This window comes from Sminthopsis crassicaudata, chromosome 4 (genome assembly GCF_048593235.1).
Source record: "Sminthopsis crassicaudata isolate SCR6 chromosome 4, ASM4859323v1, whole genome shotgun sequence".
In the NCBI taxonomy this organism is placed as follows: Eukaryota; Metazoa; Chordata; class Mammalia; order Dasyuromorphia; family Dasyuridae; genus Sminthopsis; species Sminthopsis crassicaudata.
In genome coordinates, this window is record NC_133620.1 from 271,848,248 (window position 1) to 271,875,964 (window position 27,717).

Below are 27,717 nucleotides of genomic sequence, written 5' to 3' on the forward strand. Positions count from 1 at the left end.
ATAGAGACAAGGCAAGTGGTTATAACAGAAACTTTCCACGTGAGATGCAGTCTTAGGTCAGCTATGCTTGGGAAGGGGACATAGATGGAATTATGTGCTTCTTTCCCAAGTGATATAATCACCACCCTTTGGGTCCAGTTGTTGTGGGAGATTCGGGATTTCAATCTATCAGTTGTTCAATAAGCATCTATTGAGCACCTACTGTATGCCAGGCATTCAACCATGTTCAAGTCTTCATGACTTCATGAACTATAGCATCCCAAACCTATGTCCATCACTATATCTCAAAGTTTGACCAAGTTCCTGTTAATTGTTTCTGTGACACTATCTATCTCATTCTCAGTCATTCCTTTTGCCTTTCTCCTTCAAACTTTCCTCCCATCAGGGTCTTTTGCAGTAAGTCCTGTCTTTTCATTATCTGGCCAGAGTATTTAAGCTTTAGTATTTGATCTTCTAGTCAATAACCTGAATTAATTTCTGTATCGACTGATTTGTTCTCCTTGTTGTTCAAGGGATTTTCAAAAGTCTTCTCCAGCACCACAGTTTGAAAAGTGTACATTGTGTGGCACTCTGCTTTTCTTATGGTCCAACCCTCACAGCCATACATTGGAACACAATTTTGAGTCTATGGACTTTGATGGCAAGGTGATGTCCCTGACTTTTAGTATGCTGTCCAGATTTGTCATAGCTTTCTATCCAAGGAACATTAAGATACAAAGAAAAAAAGTGAAAAAAAATTCTATTCTCAATAAATTACATTCTATAGAGAGTAGAGGAAGAGACATGTACTCATATTAGCATATAAAAAATAAAATTGCTAGATCTAAGATAATTTGTCAGAAGGCATTAGCAATCAGAGGTATAAAAAGGTGTCATTTGATCCTCAAAACATTTTGAGAGGTATGTACTATTTTATGCCCAATTTTATAGATGAGAAAATTTTAAAAAGATAAAAGTTGAATGACTTGACCAGAATATGTTACGTAGCAAGTGTCTGGTGTTGGATTTGGGTTTAAGCCTTCCTGACTACAAATCTCAAGCCCTATCCACTATACAGGCTAACTGCCTTCCATTTAGGTCCCTGGTCATCTTTGGCTTAAGGAAAGTAGTTATATAATTCCGTAAATCCTTACACACTGTATAAATGAGATTAGACATTATTATTTCTTTAGATATAATACAATGCAGTAGGAAAAGTTCTGGATCAGCATCTAACAGTGACTAGGACAATGGATGTAGACGTGTGCACATATACATGTGTGTATATACTCTGTGTCAATATATATCATGGGTTCATGGAAAAATTAGGTGACCATGCATTTTATGTTGTTGAGCACGTGTGTGTTGTGCACACTCATGTGCACCTGTGTGTGTTTGTATTTGCTGAAAAGGACATGGGATCCATAATCAAACCTGTGATTTCACTGATATAAGTAAATCCTGGTGAAAAACCAGGTTTTCCTGATCCAAAGCCCAATTCTCTATCTACTCTCAAAAGAGATTTAAATCTTCCTTTAGAGACTACAACTACAGGCCAAATTAGAATTATTTCTTTTTTTCCTTGTGGGAAAAAGATTGCTCATCAGACACAACTTCAGAAAATAGTCTGAGAATCCTGCCCTGATGTTAGGCTCACGTATTTAGAATTAGAAGGGATTGTAGAGGTCAGTGAATCTCACCCTGAGCCCCAGAGAGATTAAGTCACTTGCACAGGCTCCCATTAGCTGTGTCAAAGGCAGAATCTGAATCTAGGTCCACTGGCCTCTTAAGTTCCTCATTCCTAGCTTAGGAAAAATGCCAAGCATCCCTCCTGTCTGTGTTTGGATGTAAACAAAAAGTCAGAAGGACTCCTGCTGGCTTCCACAGAAGCCTGCTGGCACAGTCCCTTTGATGGATCACTCTCTGGCACCTGGGGTGAACTCTCTGACCAAATGGGGGCTCCTAGGGTTTGGTTGAGAGGATGAAGGAGGCCATAGCAAACTGTCTGTTAAGCTGAGATACTTGACCAGAATTAGTTCAGTGTCCAACAGAATGCTTATCAGGGTTTTTCTCCCTAATTCTAACTCAGCTTCAATTATGAAAACAGATTTATTTCTGTCTCATCCCTTCCGGCCCATCATTCCCATGGCTCCCTGTCTGTATCTGTAATCCTGAACTGTCTGGCTGGTTAATCCCCTATTGTCACGGTTTGGTGCTGGTGGGGTTGGTTCTGAAAAGTATTTCAGCATCAGAGCAATTGCAGAGAACCCACACGGGACTGTCGGCTAATTGAATATGGGACAAACTAGGGAGAAGATTACATCTTTCCAGAGGAGGAGTCACAAAAAGAGGTCCCGCTCCTTAGACTTAGAAAGAATCAAGGGTAAGGAAAAGAAGCAGTTGAAAAAGTTGTGAGAGCTTCGATTCTGGACACAAGGGTCTTGGGTTCAAATTCTGGCTCAGTTATCTCTAGTTCACTTTGTCTCTCTAGGCTTCCTCATCAGTAAAATGAAAGGGATAAACTAAATGGCTATTAAAGGTCTAAATGCTGTCATCTTAAAATTGTGAAGTGACCTTTGTGACCTTGGGCACATGCCATTTTCCTAGATCTGAGTTTCCTCTTCTGCATGGAAGACTGGACTAGATCACCTCCAAATTCCCTACCAATGGCATTCCAAGATCCTGTGAGACTTAGCACTTTCTCTGGTCTGTTTGTTCCTCTGTAAAATGAGGAGTTGAATAAGTTTTCTTGCATGGTTATTTCCAGCTTTAAAATCTATAAACCCTTTGACCTAGTTTGGAAAAGTCACATTATTTCATTGATCTCGATTTCTGAATCTATAAAATGAGGCAATTGGATGAGAAAAATTCTAAGGTTCCCTCCAACTCTATGATCTTATGGAATAATGCTGGACTGCTATTCTCTAAAATTAAATGCAAAAAAGTGTGTGTGTTTGTGTGTGTGTGTGTGTGTGTGTGTGTGTTTAAAAATCAGCAGAAGTAGGTGTTCTGTGGTGAAGAGATAATAGATTAACAGGTGCTGAGTCGGCCTGAGTTCCCTGCAGCTGTAAAGAGAGCTGGCTCTCAGCAAAATTGAGAAGGATGCAGAGTTTGTCTTTGGTACCTTTCCACTACTCCTGCATCCTGTAAGAGGCCTTCTGTCTCTAAATCTATGATTCTATAATCCTCTTATGTAAGATTGTGCTAGTATAATGTTTAACAACCAGCTTTCAAAATAAAATACACTCAACATAATTTTAACTTTAGTCTACATTATTAACATTTTCTTAATCCCTTTCTTAAGTTGCAACAATCTATAAAACAATAAATCAATCCCTGATTCGTAGCATTAGCCCATTGTCTGAGGTGTAAATATTATTGTTGAGTCATTTCAGGATCTTCATGTCCCCCTTTGGGTTTGTTTGTTTGTTTTTTTGGCAAAGATACTAGAATGGTTTGCCATTTCCTTTTCCAGTGCATCCATTTTGTCAATTAGTACAAGTTTAATTGACTTACCCACAATCACATAGCTAAGAAGTATCTGAGATTGGATTTGAACTTAGGTGCTCCTGACTCCAGACCTAGTGCTCCATCCACTGACCTAGCACCTGCCTTATCTGTGATATTAGCTACCTACAAATCTGAGAGGCCTGACCGGGGCTTTTATACCCTTATACAGGAGCATGTTAGAGCCAACTCACATCTCCTTGGGAGATCGGAGTGTGAAATATTCAATGTGAGCGTTTATATCTTAGAAATTGGGAAAAGCTCTAAATCAGAGTTTGTTTGTTTTTTTTTTGTTTATTGTCCAGAATTAAGGAAGTGATGGATATATGGTCACAATACAGGTTAAGCTTAAAAGTAGATTGTGGCAATGTTTTTTTTTTCATTTTTAGGTGAGCTGGTTGTTAATTATTTAGCAGTACACTCCTGCCCTTAGACAACCAGGAAGCTGCAACTGGGAAACTAGTCAATCAAGTCCTGGGGGCAATTTTGACTTCTTTTAGGTAAACACATGTTGGGTGTAGAAGGAAAGAAGTTCAACAGGAAAAAAAAATTGATCCTTATACCCAGTATCTAATCCAATTCTGTCATTTCACAATAAGGTAAATGTACCTTGAGTCGACTCAAGACCATGTCATGAGTTAGCAGCAGAATCCAAGGTTCTTGAATCCTAGTCAAATGATAAATCCATTAGGCTAAAACCTCCTCTTAGTCAGAAAACATTAAGTACCAGTTTCTGTAAGCCAGGCTTTGTACTAAGCTTTGTAGTTACCAAGAAAAGCATAAAAAGTCTCTGTTCTCAGGGAGTTCCCCAGTCCAATGATAAGTCCATTATACTAAAATCCCTTCTCAATCAATAAACATTTATTAAGGACCTACTGTGTGGGAGGTTCTGTGATAGATTTTGGGGCTAAACAGGGCAGAAAACACTTCCTGCTCTGAAGGAACTTCTAGTCTGATATAATAATAATTACACTGAAATCCCCTCTCAATCAAAAAACATTTATTAAGCAACTACTATATGTCAGGCTTTATGCTAATCTCTGGGGTAATGAAGGTGTAAAATAGTCCCTGTTCTCAATGAGCTCAAAATCTAATGGAGAAGACCATAAGAAAACAAGTGTGAAAGAAGATCCAACTCACTTCCAGTTGATCAATGATGGACAGAGGTAGCTACACCCAGAGAAGAAACACTGGGAAGTGAATGTAAATTGTTAGCACTAATGTCTGTCTGCCCAGGTTGCATGTACCTTCGGAATCTAATGTTTATTGTGCAACAAGAAAATGGTATTTACACACATGTATTGTACCTAGACTATATTGTAACACATGTAAAATGTATGGGATTGCCTGTCATAGGGAGGAGGGAATAGAGGGAGGGGGGGATAATTTGGAAAAATGAATACAAGGGATAATATTATAAAATATATATATATATATAATAAAAAATTAAAAAAAAATAAAAATAAAAAACTTTATTAAAAAATTAAATTTAAAAAAAAAAAGAAAAGAAAACAAGTGTGTACAAAAATAATATAGACAGGATAAATTAGGACTAGAGGGAAGGAACTATGATCAAGGGGAAATGATTGTCTCTTGAGCAGAAATGATAGGATAATTCATGCCAAGATGCTAAAAGCTGATAATAAATGAGGAAAATAGTTTGAACTAGAGATAACTGAGCCAGAATTTGAATCCAGGACCCTAACCCTGAAGTTTTTGCACAAGTATGGCAAAGAAAAGGAAACATTATATATATATATATATATATATATATATATATATATATATATATATATATATATATATATATATATATATATATATATATATATATATATATATATATATATATATATATATACACATATATGTATATGTATAAAATTTGGGTTTATTTGTTTTTGATTTTTAATCTGACCTATAGTTAAGCAGTCTTAGTGAAGAACTATACCTATTCTACAGCTTTCAGCCTTAGAGAATTGCCTGGAATTACTGGTGACTTGTTTAGTTTACACAGATAGTTTACATAGGGAATAGCACTTGAACCCAGTTATTCCTGCATGAGAAGTCAGCTCTTTGCCCTTATAATTTCATGCTGCCTCAGCATCATGATGGCAATGAAATAATATAAGTAATATTGAATATAAAATGAAATAAAATAATGGTATCAATTAATCGACAAATAAATAGTTGGTGCTGCTTCTGACACTGGAAGGTCTTGATGATCCTTGATTCTCAATGGTCAGAGAGAGACTTCGTATGGCATTTTCTAGACAAATAATGTCAGAACTATAGCTAGTTTGGGCTAGCCTTATGCATCAACAGAAGAAATAAGTGCCTGCTCTGCTTAAATTCAGAGGTCCTGGGAAATTGTCTTCTTCACCCCCAGTATTTCTACATTTTCCTTTTGATGCCTAAAAATTCAGTATCAAATTTAGATTGCCTTTGACCTCTGATAAAAATAACTTCCAGAGTAACTCTAAACTTTTCCTGTCATATATATCTTAATATGAAAGAATTTAAGAGTCTGATTTCTCCAATCCGTCTTCCCTCCAAGCAACTGCAAAAATAATCTTCCTAAAGGACAATTTGACAATTTTGACTATGCAACTCTTCTGCTCATTAACCTTCAGGGGCTCCCTATTGCCTTGGATAAAATAAAGACTCCTTATTTTGGCAGAAGGGTCCTTGACAATTGGGTTTTCTGACTTTGCATTATTGCACATATTGTCTTTCAGCCATTCTGTGTTCCAATCAAACCAACCTAAATGTTCTGCATTCCACACTTTGCTTAGACTGACCCATATCCCTGGAACGCTCACTCCCTTCCCTTCGGAATTGTAGAATTCCTTGCTGGCCACTCTTTCTGGGAAGCTTTATTTAACCCTCTTAGTTCTCAGTGCTCACTCCTCAAATTGTCAGAAATATATAGTATTGTTTCATCTTGTCTTACTCATAATGACACAATTTTATGCAAGTTAAATATTGGGACTTCCTGATATTAACATTAGACACTTTTTAAAACTTAAAACTGCACTAAGACTTTTGGGATACCCTATATATTTTTTTATTCAAATTATTTATCTCCCCAGTTAGACTTAAATTATGCTTTTTCAATCAACCTATGAACAAGCATTTTTAAAGTTCCTACTACATGTCAGACAATGTCACAAACTGGTCATACAGACATCATCAGGACATTTAAATTCAAAAGTAGGAGAAAAGCACATACAAAATCAATTTAGGGTCTTTTGGCAGAGGATGAGGATGTAGAGCAAGGAGGAAGCATTAGTAACTGAGGTCTCATGTAAATATGGATTTTTTATTTGAACTTTGGAGAAAATTGAGGATTCTAAGAGGTAGAGGTGAGGAGGGAATGCATTCTGGGACAAATCAACAGCCTTTTCAAAGGCATGGAGGTGAGAAATAGGATGTTCTCTGTAAAACACAGCAAGAAAGTCAATTTGATTTGTCTGTATAGCATGAAGAGGGGGTGATAATAAATCTGGAAAGGTAGCTAGATTTAAAACAAGCTATGAAGAGCTTTGCATGTGATTTAGAAGATTTTGTATATGCTCCTAATCTTTTTAAGGAGCCACTAGAGTTTATTAGGGATAGGGGAAGAGGAAGTAGTCAGACTTAGAAAAATCACTTTTTCAACTGTGTGGAGGATGCATTGGAGAAGAAAGAGTAGTAGTCAAGATGGAGGGAATGAAAACTTTAAAAAGAGAAGGTGGCTGTTGGAGATAAGAAATGGAAACAAGAAATGCTACTTCTTCATATCTCCTATAAGCCAGTCACAGCACCCTACCAACATAAAAGTTTCAAAATACATTTGCTGTTTGCCTGATGGATTAACTTTGATACGTATGATTCCTTGAACATTGAATGTTCAAAAGTTGCTCAAAAAGGTCAGAAAACAAGGATGACAACAAAAGAAATATAATTGAAATATCCTAATTATTTGAACAAAGGATAGTGAAAATATCCCTGTTCTCCAATTTTTTTTCTCTTCTTCCTCTCTACTTCCTATTCCCCTAAGGATGAGTAGGATATGTCAGGAGTATTGATTTGGAATTGGTAAAATCCTTAGTAGCCATTTAGTCCAATTTCTTTATTTCTGACATGAGGAAATCAAAACCTAGAAAGATTAAATGTCCTGATATTTGTAAGTAATACTTGAACGTACATTTAAATCTGGATCCTTATACTTATATTCAAGTCCAATCCAGTTAGGCAGCTAGGGGGCCCAATGTATACAGTACTCAACTTGAAGACAGGAAGAGCTGGATTTGAATCTTATCTGGCATCTTATTTATCATTTTGGGGCAGCTAAATGGTACAACAGGTAGAACATTTGGGTTAAAGTCAGGAAAACATGAATTCAAGTATAACCCTCTGGGATACTGGGCAAGTTATTTAACCACTATTTACCTCAGTTTCTTCAGCTGAAAATGGGGATAATAATAGCACTTACATTAGATTTCTTTTTAACATTTTGAGGATATTTTAAAACTTAAAAAAATTATATATATATATATATTATGTATATATATATATATATATAATTATTTTTTAACTTTTAAAAATTGCTTAGTACAGTGCCTAGCACATAATAGGCAATATAGAAATGCTTATCCATTTCCCAGTGTCACATATTTCATTTTGGTTCTTGGCAGAATCGAGATCCTAGCCTCCCTTGTCAATGTATCTCTCTCAGAATCTCAGCATCTGTTGCCTCGTTTGTAAAGTGGGGATAACAATGTCACCTCATTATATATATATATATATATATGTATATATATATATATATATATTGTGTGTTTCACTTTAGGATTTGAATAGTGATAGCTATACATCTATAACTATATAGCTATCTAGCTTTAGATACATAACTATCTTATGTATATCAATCACTATTCAAACCTTAAAATTGTGTATATGTATATTATATATATATAATATATGATACTAGGATAATACTTAGCATTTTCATAGCACTTTAAATCTAGTGATAGATTAGATAAATATCAAAATATTTATAAAGCTATCATATATGTAATAGTGATTTATATATATATTGATCACCATTCAAACCTTAAAATTATATATATATGTATATGTATATATATATATGTATATACATATATGTAAATATAAATATATAATACTATGATAATACCTAGCATTTACATGGCACTTTAAGGTTTGACTAGTGATAGATAGATTAGATAATGGATTAGATTAAATGATTAATATATCTAATCTATCACTAGTCAAACCTTAAAGTGCCATGTAAATGCTAGATATTTTCACTGAGCCGCACTTCTTCTATAATCCTTTTGTGAGTTCTAGTGATAAAATAATAAATTTCATTGTTTCAGTGATTTCTGACTTTTGTGACCCTATTGTGGGTTTTCTTGGCAAAGAAACGAGTGGCTTGCCATTTCCTTCTCTGACCCTTTTTACCAATGAGAAAACTGAGACAAAGAGGGTTAAATGACTTGCCCGAGCTCATACACATATGTCTGAGGCCAGAATGAACTCAGGTTCTCCTGACTCCAGATCCAGAGCTCTGTCCACTGTGCCACCTCGCTGTCCCCCAAATGATAAATAATATTTTGCAGTTACCAGCCTATTTTCCAACCCAAGCCAATGGGATAGAGATCACTTTAAGTAAAAAAGCTATTAGAATATTAAAGAATTAGAGGCTATAAGGTCTCATAGAAAGAGCACTAGACTAGGAAATGTCATCTAGTTCGGTTTTAAACTCACTGTGTGACTTTGGAGGAGTCATTTCACTTTTTGGTGTTTATTTACTTTGTATGTAAAATGAGAAGGGAGATGAGCTCAAGAATGATCCCCAATGTCTCCTCCAACTAGAAAGTGCTCAAATACTTGATGAATGCTAATGGAATTTTTATAATTAAAGCTTCAATGAAAGCCAGTTCTCAGTGTCTCCTCTGATGACCCTTGCTGGTCAGTGTCATCTCTTTCAAGGACCAGGAGAAAGGGATCCCTATGGCCAGAGGAAAAAAGACAGAGCCAGGTCCCACATGCTGCTTCATCCAATATGTTTTTCCCATTAAATCCTAGTCTCTTTTCTCCCTACCCCCCACAAGAGAAATAGATACATGTTTTGCTTGCAATCTCCTGCACATGGCTCATTTTTAGTCAGAATGACCTTGGTGATTGCTTGAACGTCTGAACATAGAAGAGAGTTTTCAGAGTCCCCAGCTTGCCCTGACACTTCTCTGAGAGCATTTAGCCAACCTGTAATTATCTTCTCCTCCTCTTGGGCTGTCTAAGTGACTGATGGCCAGCCATGTGCAGCCCCTTTAAGGATGGAGTTTCATTCTTCTCATACACTGCATGCATTCAGATGCACAGGACATGTGCGCTTGTCTGATGGGCATCAGGCAATTAACATAAGCCCAGCTATATTCCAAATGCCTCAACTTGATGCTAGGATTGCACTGGGAGGGGGGAGGTGGCCAGGGAAATCTGCAAACCTTCACCTCACAATGCTTATTAACTGCAGAATTATTTCTCCCAACAGAGCAGAACCTCTGATGTCAATATCCTCTCCCCCCCCCCTTTTTTTTGCAAACATAAGCACTCGGCAGAAACAACAGCTATGACTCAGTTCCCAGTGAACGTTGCCCGAATTGATTTAGTCCAAGTTCAGATTTAGCACATAATCATGTTCAATTTGCTCCACTGCACTGCCTGGAGATAAAAGGCTTGTGGAGGGGGAGAAAAAAAAAAGTAGATTTAGCTTATGTCAGTCTTTGTGGTGATGTCATTGCCATGCGAGAGGGACGAGGGCTGTTTCTCGGCTGTGTCTGTTCAGTTGCAAGGGTATACCAGGCAGAGGCAGCTCTGGGTACAGAGAGTCCCTGACTCCTGGCTCCAAGAAGAACACATCACTGCCCACTTTTCGGTGGAGATTTTTAATTGGAGGCTTTTCACATAACTGAAAACTCCAAAGCTGCTGAGTTCTATTTTTTTTCTTTTTTAAATACAAAGAGTGGGGAATGCCAGCCCGGAGCATGGACTGTGATGTCTCCACTCTGGTTGCCTGTGTGGTGGATGTGGAGATTTTTACCAACCAAGAGGTTAAGGTATGCATTTGCACCCCTCATCTTTTGCTCCTTTATTCTTCTCTTTCTCTTCTTCTTTCCCTTCTTTATCCCTCCCTTTTCTTTCCCTTCTTTCTTCCCTCTTCCTCTCTTTCCCTTCCCCCTCTTCTTTTTCCTCTTTCCATTCCTTTTCATTTCTTTCTTTTTCCTTCTCATCTTCCTCTTTCCTTTTGTCTTACCTTTTCTTTTCTTCCTCCTTTTCTTCCTCTTCTTCCCCCCTTCTCTTACTTTCTTCCCTTCCTTTACCTTCTTTTTATTCTCTTTCCCCACTTATTCCTCTTCCTTCTTTTTTTGGTTATCATTGGTACTGCTTTGAAAAGCTTTTTAACTTAAGGAAATAAGAGTTTGTTTAGTAGTTTAAAAACAGAGGAGGGATATGATAGTGGTCTGCCTAAGAAACACATTCAATACCTGAGTATCTGAACTACATCAAGTTAGATGAGATGATGCTCTCCGAACCTTTTTTTTTTCTTTTTCTTTTCATCCAGGAAAAAGCAGCAGCCAACATTCCTTTGATTATCTTGTCAATATTGTATGATCTCTTTTCACGATAGCTACATATTAATTTCCTTTCCTTTTATCTGTCAATTTAAAAAATTAGTGAAATCTTAGTTCTAAGTGAAGCTAGAATCTGAAATGGTTAAAGAAAACGTGCCCAGCAAACATCAAGCCCAAGATGGTCCAATGTGATGACAGAACAGCTCGCCTGTCATTTATTGCATTTAAATGTTTTGGGAGATGCTCCTTAAGTTGAGCAAACACAGAGTAGCTCCATGGGGCAGTTATAATCTTCACAATCCTTCCTTAAACAAACAAAAACAAACCAAGTTCTGCATAATTTGTCTAGGAATTCCTTAAAGGTAAAGAACAGGTTATTTTGTGACTAAGTAGACACCTACAAAGAAAGTTTGAGTAGTTCAGACACAAATAGAGTAGGGTGGAAAAATCAGAACCAGTTTTTTTTTTTACACTTAATATTCTTTGCTGGTCCTTACTGATTGCTTCAGTTGTAGTCTAATTGTCATGGATAATTATACTCTGATGAAATCAATTATCTTCTGCATTCGGTTTTCTTTGATGGAAAGAATCCACTATTATGGCAAAGGAAATTTTAATTACTCTTCTTATATAGGACTAAGGCAGCTACGCTTCACAATGAGCAAAATAGCATCTTCTTTAAAACATTGATAGAGAAAGATACTTTGACAACCACAAAAAAATCGAGAATTGTTGGATGATTAGGAGGAAAAAAGGGAGAATTGAATTGCATCATTTCCCCCCAAAGCTTCAATCTTTATTTAAAGAGAAGAGTTAATTTCTTTGTTGCTATGTATGCAGGTGAGACACAGCATCTTATGGACAAGTGCTTGTAAATTATTAGCAGGAGACCACGTCACTCAAGCATGTCATTTGTCCAACATAAATGCTTCAAAACACTTTTGAATTGGAATCAAAGGTTGAGTTGGTCACACCTGCATATTTTTATACAAGCATCATGGGGAGTTTCCAGGGTCTATTCTACAAAATAGTACCAATAAGTCAGAGCCCATTTTAAATTCCAGTAGTCTGTGCAGAGGAAATGTTTACTTTAATGTTGGTTGGGTTGAATTGAATCATGTGCACTGATTTAGATATGCATTTCACATACCATTTCTAGAAAATGCCTCCTTTCTGAGAGTTCTGTCCATCACCATGGTGTATAATCAACGTAGATAGTAGGAATAATGAAAGAGTTGTTATGTCTTCCAGGAAATATTGGTGCAGAGAGATGTATAATTATAATCATAAAGGAAAAGCCAGCATTATGTCTAACATCACATGGACAATGCATTGCCAATTTTCCATGTGACATGGGAAGGTCATTGAATAGATCTTGAATTTTTCCCATATGTTTTCTGAAACATGGTCACAGGAATTCAGATCATGAGCATTAACATCATTAGTTGCTGAGCCTATAGTATATACATGGCACAATTGAGGGATATAGAGGAGGATAATGTATAATTTTATTTTCCAAGAGATTACATTTTAGTTGACTAAGCAAAATAGACATATTTGAATGAAAAAAAAATAGTACCCTAACCCTAGCCTTCTGCAGACCTACATAGAAGTTTTGTTTTTACCTTTATAATATTTTTTATTATTCTGTTTTATATTCTTTTATACATATAGGGAATCATAGAACATGGGCTGGGTGTGCCCACACAACTTGAATATATTCTAAGTATTTGGCCTCCTACAAGTTTATAAAATCTATGAAGGCATAACCTACATTTTATTTATATTGGTAACATCTAACTCCATGGCAGACACTTAATACAAATGTCTGTTGAATCAATCAGCAAGGATTTGCTAAGCACTTACCATGTGCCAGGTACTGTGAATTGAGCTGCAGGATGAATGAGTGAATGAAAACATTTATTAGATGTTTACTAAACATATGGTATAGAAATAAGGATTATAAGAGTTCAGATAATTTCAGAGGATATGAGATCATTTCTAGCTAGAGAAGTTGGAGTAAGCTTCTTGAAAGGTATTAGGTGGATCTGATTTTTATAAGCAAAAAAGGAGGGTGTTCTACTCAGGAGCAAAGTGGAAAAGCTAAGGATACTTGGATGAAGAGTGAGTAGATCAGTCTGGGTGAAGCAGAGTGTTCACCTAAGTAAGACTCATTGTGCATGATACAGGCTGGAGTCAGATGGGAGAAGGTCTTGTACTTGCTTTCCAGCTAGAGACTGATATTCCATTTCATTCCAGCCCAAGGATCTGTGATGCTACAAGGGATTTGTTTCTGTTTACCCAATCTACAGAGCAGATAGATCAATGGCATTTGCTAGATGATGGCATTTCCTCACTTGCAGAACATCATGCTCAGTTGCTTTAAATCCAATAGCCTTCCCTTACAAACAAACAAAAACTGTCCTCTAACCTCACACACTTGCTTTTTAAAAATATTCCCTTTGTGTATATGCTCAGCTTTGCATTTTTTAATGCTTTTGTAGGAAAATATAGCAATGTAGACAGAGATGCCATACATGTACCTGAAAGTCAGCAGGTAATGGCAATATTACCTATGGTGTTGATAAAATAAATTAAATTAATGCAATTCAATTAATCCAATTTAAATGCATTTAAATTAAAGTACACAAAGAAAAATTTCAGAAAGGATACTCCTTCCCTTCCTTTGTCTAGACCTATGATTTCATTTGGGATAGGTAGCTTCTGGGAAAGAAACCCACCCACTGCTACCTCCTATATCTATACCTGTTAATAGCCATTGTATAATTTATTTATGGAATATAGGTTACATATTCTATAATTTATTTATCTATAAATTATTTAGATATTTTAATATTTATTAAATAATTTATCTTGCTCTTTCCTCTATTATGTATTTCTCTTAGTTTTGAGAGGAGAAAATAATTCCCTTCTCTCCTTTTTAGTAAAATGTAAGCTCTTTGAAAGCAGGGACTCCTTATATCTTTGTCTTTATATTCTCGGTGCCTAGCACAATGCCTGACATATAATAGGTATTTAATTAATTTAATTAATTAATTAATTTAAAATTCATTAAATTCATTTAAATATGAAAAATCCCTTGGATTCTAGGAGGCTAGGTTCCACTAGAAAGCTTGTTTATCCCTGATCAAGAATTCTAAGCAACAGCTTCCTATTGTCTTTTACACTTCCCTTCCCCATAATATCTGTGATCTACTACCATGAATTCCTTGAAGAAAGATATAGTTGCTGTTTCTCTCCTTTTTTCTCCTTCCTCCTCACTATTTGATATGGGTTATATATGAAAAAAAAAAAACATGAAATAAAGTGAAAGATAATATGTTATCATTCTGCATTCAGACTCCTTTAGTTCTTCTTTGGAGGTAGTCATTCACAACTGTTCATCATAGTGTTACTGTGTATTCTCCTGGTTCTGCTCACTTCACTTTGCATCAGTTCGTGTAAGTTCAGGTTTTTCAAAATTATTCTACTCATCATTTGAGAATGAAATTCTGATGAAATAGATATTGATTATTTTGATGCAGAAAAATAATTTGTCTGTACAGGGAGTTCACTGATCAGTTTGTATTTTATAATGACATGCTCAGAAACAACAAGGACAGGAAATGGGAGTTGACATAAATAATGGCAGAATAGATAGCAGAAATGATCAAGCATAGAATAGGCTGAAGCATTCAGTAAAGTGTAATTTCCCCCCAGAAAAAAGAGTTTTTTATTTTGTTGAGGACAAGAAGAAAATTAAAGGCATGATCACTGCTTGCCATGAATGAGATGATGATAAGGGATAATGAAGAGAAGTTGAAATTACTCCATTTCTATTGTGTTACGGTTCTCTATACAAAGAACAGTAACAGTCTTCAACTGATCTTACACTTAAAGAGGAAGTAGTTAGAAGTGAATAAAAGCATGAAATATGTGATAAGAAGTCAAAGGAGCATGTAACTGCCCTCAACGAGTTCTAGTCACCAGACTAAACAAATAGCATTTGCATATATTAAAAGAGTACTTAGATGTAATTGTTAAACTACTGGTAGTGATCTTTGAAAAAATGAAGGAGATACTTTTATGTGATTATGTGATATAGAGACTGAGAGAAATTCCGCAAAACTGAAGATAGGAAAATACAGTTATTCCTTCCACATCACAGGGGTTAGGTTCCATAATCTGGAAAATATGCATAAAATTTTTGATCCTCCTTTCATACCAGAGAAGAAGTCTAAATTATTGTGATTAAATATCTTGCTATTATATGATACTATACATATATTTCAAAGATGTCTAAGTTTATTAAATATTTCTATATTGTTTGCTGTATTGTAGCTGTTTGCTGTGGCTTCTGAAAAACTCCCCCAAAATTCCCATTTAATTTTTTTATACCAACTGATGATATATTGAAACTGCAAAGGGGAAAATTATGATGTGGGTGGGATAACTATTGTAGACAGTTTCAAGTGGGGTAAAATTCAAGCTAGTTGGCTACCAGCTAATTGGAATAATGACTTCCATTATTGGCACAATTCTAGATCCACTTATTAGAGGGATGCTTTGTGAGTATTTTAGACAAGAATAGAGTAAGACTAAGAGACAGCATGGCTTTATCAAGAACAAATAATGACAAATTAGCCTAATTTCCTTTTGTGACCAAGTAATTGGATTGATAGCTCTGACGAACATCATAGATCAAGTATAATTGAATTTCCATAAGGAATTTGCCAGTTTCTCATTGTTTTACTGGGGTCAAGATAGGGAAATATGAGCTGGATAATAGTATAGTTCAATGGCCTAGGACCAGCTGAATGGCCCCAAAGAGCGGTGATGAATAATTCAGTGTCAAGATAGGTGCCAGTGAAATGCCATGGCTCTGTGTCCTTCACCATTACTTTGACCATTTTTATCAGTGACTTGGTATAGAAGGCTCATCTCAAATTCCCTCAAACCCGATGCTATAAGTGATAACTTATATAGAAAATAAAAACAGAATTCTCCAAAGATCTCAGAGTAGATAATGGATTCTTGGGGGAAAAGGGGACTAAGAATTTTAGTATTGCAAAACTAGTTATGAGAAAATGATTTGATGTAGCAGTTTGAAAAAAAAAAGTTAATTTTAAATTTTCATTAGGAGGTCTTATGTCCAAAATTTGAGAAGTGTTAACAATGTTCTGCTCAGGTGAGACTTTATCCGATTATTACATTTAATTCTGTGCACCAATTGTAGCAAGCCAGAGAATGTCCAGAGGAATGGCATCCTGAATGATAAGAGGGCACAACTATGCCATAAGGGGATTATTAGAAGGAACTGGGAGTTGTTCAACCTAGAGAAGAGAAGACTTGCAGAGAACATGATAGATGTATTCAATTATTTGAAGTTATTTGTGGAAAATAGATTACTCTTTTTTTTTCCATTTAGCCCAGAGGGAAAAGTAGGAATGGAAATTATTGTGGAGGCCACTTTTAGTTCAATTCAAGGAATTTCCTTCTAATAATTAGAAGGTCCAAAAGATTGAGTTCCCTATCACTGGAGGTATTCAATTGGAACTTGGATGATTACTTAAGAATTTCTGATATTGTAAAGGAATTCCTGATCAGGTTGGGGTTTGACCAGCAAACCTTTGAGGTTTTTACTGTCTGTATTCTTTGAGACTCAGAAAAATAAAGTTTCCAAGAGCATAAGCATAGTTGATGATGAAGATAGGACTCCAACTTGGAATTTCAAATTCCTAAGTCTAACTGCTTTTTTGATTGTACTGAATCTTTCCAGTCTTCTCTTTATTATTCTACAAAATCCCAATTCCTTCCTGATTCTTTCATGGGTTTTAGTTCCTTTTTGCTCTAATTTCTCCACACCATCAAAGCTGTGAGGCTTACAAGGAATATGGTTGTGAGACCATAATACTAAGGATATAGTCCAGTTTCCATGAAGGCTTATACTCACTTTATGTGTGTATAAGAAAACCTTATGTGTAATAAGAAAACCTTATTTGATTTTCTCTGTAAGACAACTAAGCTATAATATTATCTATATTTTCATTCAATATTCAAAAGCATTTTTCATTACATTAACTTTGTAATAAGAATTGAACAAAAAGGTAGGAATAAATACAAAGTTTTTTTTTTTTAAATGGTGCCTCCCCTCAAGGAGCTTACATTCTATTAAGAAAAAGAACATGATATGTAAATATAAAATATTTCTACTGAATAATTTATAAAGTGTGTATATTTATCATTTTTGTGTATTTATAAATTTATTATATATAATTATATATTATATGATATATCTTACATAATATATAATATATAAAATTTCTATATTTATAAATATATACACATTTTAATAAAATATGTATATTTTCTAATTTATAAAATTGGTTTTAACTTATAAATAAAAATTAGGCATATGTTATAATTATAAAATGTGTGTGATTTATAAATATAGAATAGGAAGAAAATAAATTATATTTCTGAATATACAATATGAAGAAAATGAATCAAAGATAAATTTGGGGTGGAGCTATGTTTTGAGGGGATAAGGAAAAGTCTTGAATGAGAAATATATTTTATCAGAACTTTGAAGGAAGCTAGGGATGATATGAGATGGAGGTAAAGAAGAAATGCAGTTCAGGAATGATGTTAAGCCTCTTTCAAACACAGAGAAGTGATAGACAAAATGTCATGAAGGAGAAGCAGAAAAAAGGCAAATTTGGCTGAGCCGCCCACCCACAGAATGAATGAAGAGCAATAATGTGTAAATAAGCTTGAAAAGCTAAAATGGAATTAAATGGAATTACATGGTGAAGGGTTTTAAATGCCAAACAAAGGATTTTTATCTTAGAGATAATAAGGAGCTCAGGAGCTTTTTGAACAGAGGGGTAACATGGTAAAACATGTTTTAAGATTATCACTTTGGCAACTGTGGAGAGAATTGAAAAAGGAAGAGGCTTCATATTAATTTTTCTTGTTGTTGACTATTATACTATATTACTGATTCTTTGCCAGTACGTGTAATGTTATTCCACTTGTTATATATATTCCACTTGTTAATTCATAACTGTAGAGCTGCTCACCACAATACATTTCTTTTATTTGGAAACCAAAACCCTGGTCAATTCAAAAAACCATGCTTGAAGTTTGTTTTCCTTGGCATATTCTATATTTAGCTGTTATGAGAAATACACAAATTATTTTGGGTAAGTGGTCTACTTTTTCTGGAGTCTCAGTTTCCTCATTAGAAAAGTTAAAGATTTGGACTAGATGACCTCTGAAGTCTCTTCCAACTCCAGAGATATGATCCTTTGACAGCTAAGCAAGCTTATATAAGGGATGAATTAAAAGAACAATACAAAAATGATACAACTTCAAACAAATCTCCCATGTGTTAGCAACGTGCTAACGTATTCTTTCCCCAAAAAAAAATAAAAATAAAAACAATACACTTTTAAGTTTTATCTTCATAACTAACATTTCTTCCGTCACTTTATTAAGTTTAGAACTCAACAAAGCAATAAATTAAGCCTTTGTCTGTAGAATTTGCCAGTTTCTGAGGAGGTTCTCAAAAGTTAAGCTAGATCCATTTTCCCCAGGAATATGTTCTTCCAACATCCCAGCTCAGACTTTTTAAATATCTGTGATCCTTTGCAAAAAATTGTCTCCCTCTGAGCCTGTCTCCTCCTCTGTAAAATAGGAATAATAAAACTGTTAGTTCCTCACAGAGTTGTTTTAAGGCTCAAATGAAATAATGCATATACAACCCAGATTTCCCCTGAACACAGATATATAGCCAGAAAAACATGATGGGTAAGATATTTTCCTTCCAGGTGGGCAGACTAACAGAGTTCTTGCCATTGCTGGTCTTGTCTTAACCTTGACTTGGATTTGTGGAAAGAAATGAGGAGGGGGACCAAAGTGGAGGCGTGATGTCTGGTAGAGTTCTTGAGACTCTTTTCCTCTGTATAAAGAATTTTATAAACCTTAAACCTCTATACAAATATCAAGTATTCCTACTCTTCTAAAAATTCTTGTGATCACTACCACCAAAATAGTAAGTTAACCAGACTGCTTCATTCCTCAGATATTCTGAATAAAAGATGGTTTATACATTTAAAAAAAAATCTTTTAATTTCATAGGTGTTGAGAGTTCCCAGGGAGGGATTTCCTCTATTAAAGCAGGTCAGCCCCTTCTCTACAACTTGTAACCCTAGATGATCTCTAAGATTTCTTTCAATTCTAGAGTTATGACCCTGGAGCTCTGAGAGAGTCACACAGCCACTCTATGTCAAAGATGGCATTTGACAAATCTGACTATTTCTTGCTGACTATAAGACCAGCTCTCCACTCATTATATCCATTGTTGGCTCTCTTGATCTTGTTGTTACTTGATATTATACTTTTATATAGTACCTTTATCATTAAAAGATTATTTACATAAGATATTTCCATACTAGCTTTCTAGATAATGATGCTAGAGTATTTAAAAATAAAACAGTCCTGTAAAACCTCTCTTTTCTCTTCCATCTCTGATTCTTTCTCAATATATTGGGAAAGTCTGAGGCAGTTCTGAAAAAGCAGGGGTTTATGGGAAAATGAAAGTTAGGATTTTCTCCCTAAAATCTTGCAAGAATTGGGAAGAAACTGTTATTTATTCTTGTTTGTATAGCTTTAATACTTACTACCTGTGTGCCTCAGATAAGTCACTTCATCTCTTATGACTTCAGTTTCCCCATCTGTAAAATGAGAGGGTTGGACTAAATGATCTTTAAAGTCTAATTTTGATTCTATGGGGAATGAGGAAAGGAAGGAAGGTAGGAAGAAAAGGAAGGAAGGAAGGAAGGTAGGAAGAAAAGGAAGGAAGGAAGGAAGGAAGGAAGGAAGGAAGGAAGGTAGGAAGGAAGGAAGGAAGGAAGGAAAGGAAGGAAGGAAGGAAGGAAGGAAGGAAGGAAGGAAGGAAGGAAGGAAGGAAGGAAGGAAGGAAGGAAGGAAGGAAGGAAGGAAGGAAGGAAGGAAGGAAGGAAGGAAGGAAGGAAGGAAGGAAGGAAGGAAGGAAGGGAAGGAAGGAAGGGACGGAGGGAGGGAGGGAGAGAGGGAGGGAGGGAGAGAAGGAGGGAGGGAGGAAAGAAAAGAAAGAAAGGAAAGAAGAAATGCCTTTATAGGATGGGAAGAAAAGAATGCTGACAGGAGAAAGATATACCATGAGTAGAAAAATCTAGTCTGTCTTAGACACTTTTTGAGCCTAGATAGGAAGACAGATTAGTGATTAAATAAGAAATTCCACTAGGACTACTGGAAGAATTTTAGTTTTTCAAGGACAATTGCACTGGTGTGAATTACAGAGGCACTCATGTCAGGTGCTGTGGATCTATTTCCATTGAAATTGAATTCCATTTAAAAATGGCATTTTATTATGTTTTAAAAGAAACTCAGGGAATATAGATTCTGCTAGGATTTTTTCACTAGGCAACAAATCAGGGTAACAAATATTTATTAAAGTTACACTATGTGCAATGATTGGGAATACAAAAAAAAAAAAAAAAAAAAAAAAGGCAAAATTCAGTCCCTGCTCTCAAGGAGCTTAAAGTCTAATGAGGGAGACAACATGCAAATAACTATGTATCTGCAAGATCTATAGAGGCTAAATTGAAGATAATAACAAAGGAAAGTTATGAGCATTAAGGGGGATCTGGAAAGGCTTCTTGCTGGTTCCTGAAGCAAGTCATTGAAAGCTAGAAGTAGAGATGAGAAGAGAGAATATTCCAGATATGAAGGATGGCCAGTGAAAATGCCTGAATGTAAATGTAATGTCATGTGTGAGGAGCAATCAGCAAGCAGATCCATCTCATGGGGTCCCAAAGCATCTGGAGATAAGTGAATAAGGTGTAAAAAGACCGAAAAGTAGAAAAGGGCTAGTCAATGAAGAGATTTGAACACAGAAGAGAGTTTTTTGTTTGTTTTTATTTTCAGATAGTAGGAAGCCATTGAAGTTCACTTGGAAGGAGATTGATATTCTTAGATTGGTGTTGTGTTTAGGAAGATCAACTTGACAACTGAGTGGAGATTAGACTGGAATGGAAGAGATAGTGAGAATGTGTATCATGGTGGTAAGCAACCCCTGACAACTGACTGAATATTGGGGGGAAAAAAGAGAGGGGCACAGATAGGCAGACATAGGTAGATAGATAGATAGACAGATAGATAGATAGATAGATAGATAGACAGACAGACAGACAGACAGACAGACAAAACAAAAATAAGAGACAGAGATACACATAAAGACAGAGAAAGAGAGACAGATGGACAGAGACAGAGAGAGGCAGACAGACATGGAGAAGGAGAGATAAAAAGACAGAGACAAGAGGCAGAGAGAGATAGAGACACACATAAAGACAGACAGACAAGGACAAAGACAGAAAGACAGAGAGAGAGGCACAGATAGGCAGACATAGATAGATGGACAGACAGACAGACAGAAACAAAAATAAGAGACAGAGATACACATAAAGACAGAGAAAGAGAGACAAATGGACAGAGACAGAGAGAGGCAGACAGACATGGAGAAGGAGAGATAAAAAGACAGAGACAAGAGGCAGAGAGAGATAGAGACACACATAAAGACAGACAGACAGGGACAAAGACAGAAAGACAGAGAGAGAGAGGCAACAGACAGACATAGACACAGACACAGACACAAAGACAAAGAGAGACAAACACCTGGAGAGATACAGAGGGAGAGATTAAACAAAAAGACAGACAGAAACAATAGAGAAACAGAGACACACACAGTGAGACAGAGAGACAGTTGAATAGGTACATAAAGGCAGAGATACAGAGACTGAGTCAGAGACACAAAAATAGGGAGATACAGACAGGCACAGAGACAAAGAGAGATAGAGACATGGGGACAGGAAGGATGAGAGGGACAAGTTAGGAAAGGGACACAGGTTTCAAGCCCGAGTGACAAAGAGAATGATGGAGCCCTGGACAGTAATAAGGAAGTCAGCAAGAGGGCAAAATTTGGGAGAAAAGATACTAGTTCAGTTTTTGAGGTGCCAAGTTTAAAGACATCCAATCAGGAGATGGAGATGAGAAACTGGAGGTCCGGAGAGCAGTTAGGGTTGGATAAATAGATTTGAGAAACATCTGCATACAGATGATGTTTGAATCCTTGGGAGCTGCTGAGAGCGCCAAATTAAACCGTATAGAGGGAGGAGGACTGATTCTTGGGATACCCACAATTAGCTCTAACCACATCCCCTCATAATAACAACTCCAAACAATAAAAACTGACATTTATATTTTTACTTTATGGTTACAAAATACCTCATACACATCTTATTTCATTTTCATTACATTTAAGAAAGAACACTGGGGATTTAGGATTAAACACTCTGATGCATACAAACAGTGTGACTTTGTACAAATCATTCTTGCCTAAGGCTCAGTTTCCTTATCTGTAGAATGAGAGGATTGTTTCTTAGGAAACCTTCAAGCTTTAGAACTTTTATCAGACCTTAAGTTTCCATGAAATATAATTCATGCTAATACTACTTTTTTTACCAAAAAAAAAAAAAAAAAAAAAAAAATCGGAGGCTCAAGAAATTTAAATGAAATGCACAGTCACATACCTAGTAATGGGCCGAACCCAGAAGTTTCAAGACCACAGTCAATACTCTGTACATACTGCTGCTTCCAAGAAACAGCAGTGATAAGAAATGTCTAAATTTCCTTTTTTTTTTCTTTTTTTAATTTTAAACAAAGGTCAAAATTAAGCCAAGAAGAAAATGGAAACTAACAGCCCCTTCATAGCTATGCAATAAATGTTGGTAGAATTGCATTGACTTGGAAAAACAAAACAAAACAAAATAGTGAACTGGCCACAGCTTGTTCCCTCTCTTATATGTTTGTCCTTCATTCTTGACCATAGCATGCAACTGAATTAGATTTAGGTGGGAGAGATTGTGTAAAGTCACCAGCCTCATTTTCCCCTCCAGAGTTATCTAGATCCAGTGGCCAAACATAGAATCAGAGGACTGGAAATGGCTTTGCATGAAACGGGAGACCTTGGCCTTTTAGCTAAAGTCTTCAACAGGTTTCACTTTGACTGAGGCAACCTTACTTTTATGTGGAAGGAAATTCAAGAACTTGTACAGCGTATAGAGGGCCCAGCATCAGGGAGACCTTAGCTCCAGGTATACTTCTGATATACCCTGTCCTGTACCTGCCACTCAATCTCTTCATGTCCCAGGCCACAATCTAAGATTATATATTTCCAGTGTTAGTCTTGAATTTCATATCTCCTTTTGACAAAGTATATGAAAATAAAAACATATATAGAGGAATGAAGATGGTGTCCCAAGGCTCTCTATCTAGGATGAAATATAAATTTCATTTGCAATTAAAGCTCTTTGTAACCCAGCTCCTAACTTTCCTAGGGAAACTTATGTGCTGCCATAGTTCATTGAGACACCTTCCTGAGTTCAAATCCAGCCTTAGACCCTGAGCAAATCACTTAAAACCTATTTGCCTCAGTTTTCTCATCTGTAAAATGAATTGGTGAAATAAATGCTTACCAGTCCAGTATCTCTGCCAAGAAAACCCCATATTAGATCACAAAGAATTGAATTCAACTAAAAAACAACTCAACATCAACAACCTACCTTTCCAGGCATCTTATGCTTTGTTACCCCTTCATGATGTGATCTAACTAGATTGGCTCACTTGTTATTCTTTTAATACTACATTCTTTCTATCCACTGCCAGCTCCAAGCTTTTGCACTCCCTGCCCTGCATTGTGGGCAAGCTTTTCCTCTTCATCTCCATCTCCAGGTATTCCTGGGTTCCTTTAAGACTCAACTCAAATATTTGGAACTATACTCAAAGGGCTACCAAACTGTATATACTCTTTGATCCAGCAGTGTCTCTACTGGACCCATATCTGCAAAGAGATCAAAAAAGAGGGAAAAGGACCCACATGTGCAAAAATGTTTGTGGCAACCTTTTTGTAGTGGCAAGAAACTGAAAACTGAGTGGATGCCCATCAGTTGGGGAATGATTGAATAAAGTATGGTTTATGAATATTATGGAATATTATTGTTCTATAAGAAACGATCAGCAGAATAATTTCAGAAAGGCCTGAAGAGACTTAAATGAGCTGATGCTAGGGGGCAGCTAGGTGGCCCAGTGGATAGAGCACCAGCCCTGAATTCTGGAGGACCCGACTTCAAATCTGGTTTTAGACACTTAACACTTCCTAGCTGTGTGACCCTGGGCACGTCACTTAACCCCAGCCTCAGAAATAAATAGATAGAGAGATAGATAAATAAGCAAGCAAGCTGATGCTGAGGGAAGTGAGTAGTACCAGGAAAACACTGTACACAACAACAAGAAAATTATATGATGATCGTGGCTCTTTTTAACAACAAAGTGATTCAGGCCAATTCCAATAAAATTATGATGAAGAGAGCAATCTGCCTCCAAAGAGAGGATTATGGCTACTGAATGTGAATCACAACATAATATTTTCACTTTTTGTTGTTGCTGTTTGCTTGCTTGTTTGTTTTTTTTTTCCTTTTTCTTTTTCTCCCCTTTTGGTCTGATTTTTCTTGTGTAACATGATAAATGTAGAAATATGTTTAGAATAAGTGTACACGTTTAACCTATATTGGATTAGTTGTTGTCTAGGGGAGGAGTATAAAGAGGAAGAAAAATTTGAAACACAAAAATTTGCAAGAGTGAGTGTTGAAAATTATCTTTGCATGTATTTTGAAAAATAAAAAGCTATTGTAAAAAATAGACTCGGCTCAAATCCCACCTTCTGCAAGGGCACTTTTCTAGTCCCCTGACTTCCCCTCTGAGATTACATTGCATTCATGCCATATATATATATATTGCATTGATCTAGTTATTTACATATTCCCCTCCCCCTGTTAACATGGAGAGCAGGGATTTTTGAGGACAAGGATAATAGTGTTGTTATTTCTTATATCTTTGGGACAGCACATTTTTGTTATTGTCCAGTTATTTCGGTCGTGTCTGACTCTTCGTGATTCTAATTGTGGTTTTCTTGGAAAAGATCCTGGAGTAACTGCCATATTTTTCAGATGAGGAAACAGAGGCAAAGTGATTTTGTCCAGGGTCCCCCAATCTGAAGTGACTCCAGCCTCTGTACTCCATCCACCAAGACACCCAAAATGCTTATTGACTGACTTGTACTTAGCAACTAGAGAGAACTTAACAAATGCTTATTAGCTGATTTGCCCAATAGACTATATTTCCAATTTCTCAAGAATTCTATAGGAATAGTAGCTCACATTTATATACTAATTAGAGATTTTCAGAACCTTTCTTCATAAATTGTGTCATTTGATTCTTGAAGCAATGCAGGAGTTAGGTGCTATCCTTATCTTCATGTAATCAATGAGAAAAAACAAGGTTTGAGGGAATTAAGTGGCTAGTAAACACCTCAGGCAAGGTATGGTCTTGAATGTTTATGATTCCAAATCTCATAGTCTATCCATCACACCATGTGATAGAATCTTTTACCACATCAGTTTGATGATGAGTACACAGAAAAAAAAATATATCCCTCTCCCAAACCGTACAAACTGGGTTTATCTGAAGCCAAAATAATTATCAGCTACTCCTTCTGGCTGGGAGATAAATGCCCTTGGTAATAATTTTCTCCTGAAGAAAGTATGTTGTTCATTTCCACTATATTGTAATAAAACTGTACCCAGTCATTATCAGATGTAGCTGTTGCTACTTGAAGTAAGGGTTCTGACGTCTGAAGTCCTTAACGCCAGGCACAAAATGAAAATGTTTCAACTTTTCAAAAGTTCCTGACACTCTGCCCAAGAATGTCCTTCTCTGAAAAGAACTATCTATCTTTTTCAATTACATTTTCAATTACAGACTTTATCAGGTTTACCTTCTTTGTTAGATAAGACAGTGAACCAACTACAGTCACCAGATGAAGTGCCAAACTTAAGCCTTGTCTAATATCCTGCTAGTCTCCACGAGGGCCTGACTTGCTTCATAATTATAAGAGCCAGTCTATCCTCAGATGATTTCTACTTTATCTCACAAGGGAACTTTGAGTCCATCTTGCACCTGGTCCTAAAAGGTGTGCCCTCTGAAGTCCAGGACGTTCAAAATTCACAACTCTCAGTGAGTTGATTCAGAGAGGGACATTGCCCTGAGGAGCTCCATCCATCCTTATGGCATCTGATGTTGGGGTTGTTCTACATGCAGAAACTGGGGGAGCCGTGGAGAGAGCACTTCGGAGTTCAAATAGATGGAAGAACTGAGTTCAAATTCAGCCTCAGATTCTTAGAATTTGCATGTCTCTGGGCACTAAGTCACTTAATCTCTTTTTATCTCAGTTTCCTCAACTTTAAAATGAAAATAGTAACAGCACATGATAGGTTGTTGTGAAGACCAAATGATATAATAATGATTGTTCTTCTTGTTGTTGTGCATCTGTTGTTTTCAAAGAGAACCAATGACATCAGAAGGAGGATGTCTTGACTTGCAAGTGAATTTAAGTGAGTCAGGGCTGTGCAAAATCATCAGTCTTCCTTTCTCCTCCAGAATCATCAAAATCCAGTGGCAATTCATAGGTCAAGATGACTTGAGCACTATGTCTGGCACATAGTAGATCTTTTATAAAGACCTCCTTCCTTCCAATGCACTGTTTTGATTTTGAAAGATATATTGTGTTGTCCGTGTCCATAGGATCATTGTTAAATCAACAGCATTTATTACATGCCTATTATGTCCTAGACACGACACTAAGTACTTTGTTATTGTTGTCATTGCTGAGTTATTTTTCAGTTGTGTCCAATTCTTTGTAATCCTTTTTGGGATTTTCCCGGCAAAGATACAAAAGTGGTCCACTCTGTCTTTCTCCGGTTCAAAGATACTGGAGTGGTCTGCCATTTCTTTCTCCAGATTATTTTATCTGGGGAAATTGAGGCAGACATAAATGAATCATCCAGAGAGGTCAGATTCGAATTCAAGTCTTCCTGATTCCAGGCCTGACATTCTATCCATTGTGCCACCTAATTGCCCTGTGTGTGTAATATATACATCATATAGGTATGTGTATGCACATATACACACAATACAGCATATATATATAAATATACATACAATATAGTACATAAAATTCTATATATATACAATATTTATGTGTATGTCTGTATTATGTATATATACCTATATAATATATAAAACATATATGTAATATATAAATCATTCACATAATATATAAATTCTATGTATATGTATAATATGCTTATGTGTATATATTTATATATGTACATATATACATACACATATACTATATACATATATAGCATGTATATTTGTTTATATGCAATGTATGTGTATATGCCTATACACACCTATATGTAAGTATACAAAATATATCATACATAATATGATATAGAAATAACACACAAATAATATATATAATTCTATGTATTCTGTATGCAATATACTTATGTGGTTATGTTTATATTATGTGTCTATATATACATAATATATATAACTATTATTCTATGTATACATATTATACATGTGT

At 35.9% G+C, this 27,717-nt stretch overlaps 1 protein-coding gene across 3 annotated transcripts in view; it reads left to right on the top strand.

Annotated features, from left to right (window-relative positions):
- RCAN2 (regulator of calcineurin 2) overlaps window positions 1–27,717 on the top strand; it is a 336,436-nt gene that overhangs the window by 178,359 nt on the left and 130,360 nt on the right. The window contains exon 1 of one of the 3 annotated variants that reach the window (XM_074310748.1): window positions 10,206–10,610. The exons of the other annotated variants lie outside the window; for them this stretch is intronic. Coding sequence (XP_074166849.1) covers window positions 10,524–10,610 — 87 coding nt within the window. The 5' untranslated portion in view covers window positions 10,206–10,523. Of the gene's footprint in view, window positions 1–10,205; window positions 10,611–27,717 lie in introns of those variants that run through there. 3 annotated transcript variants of the gene reach the window in all.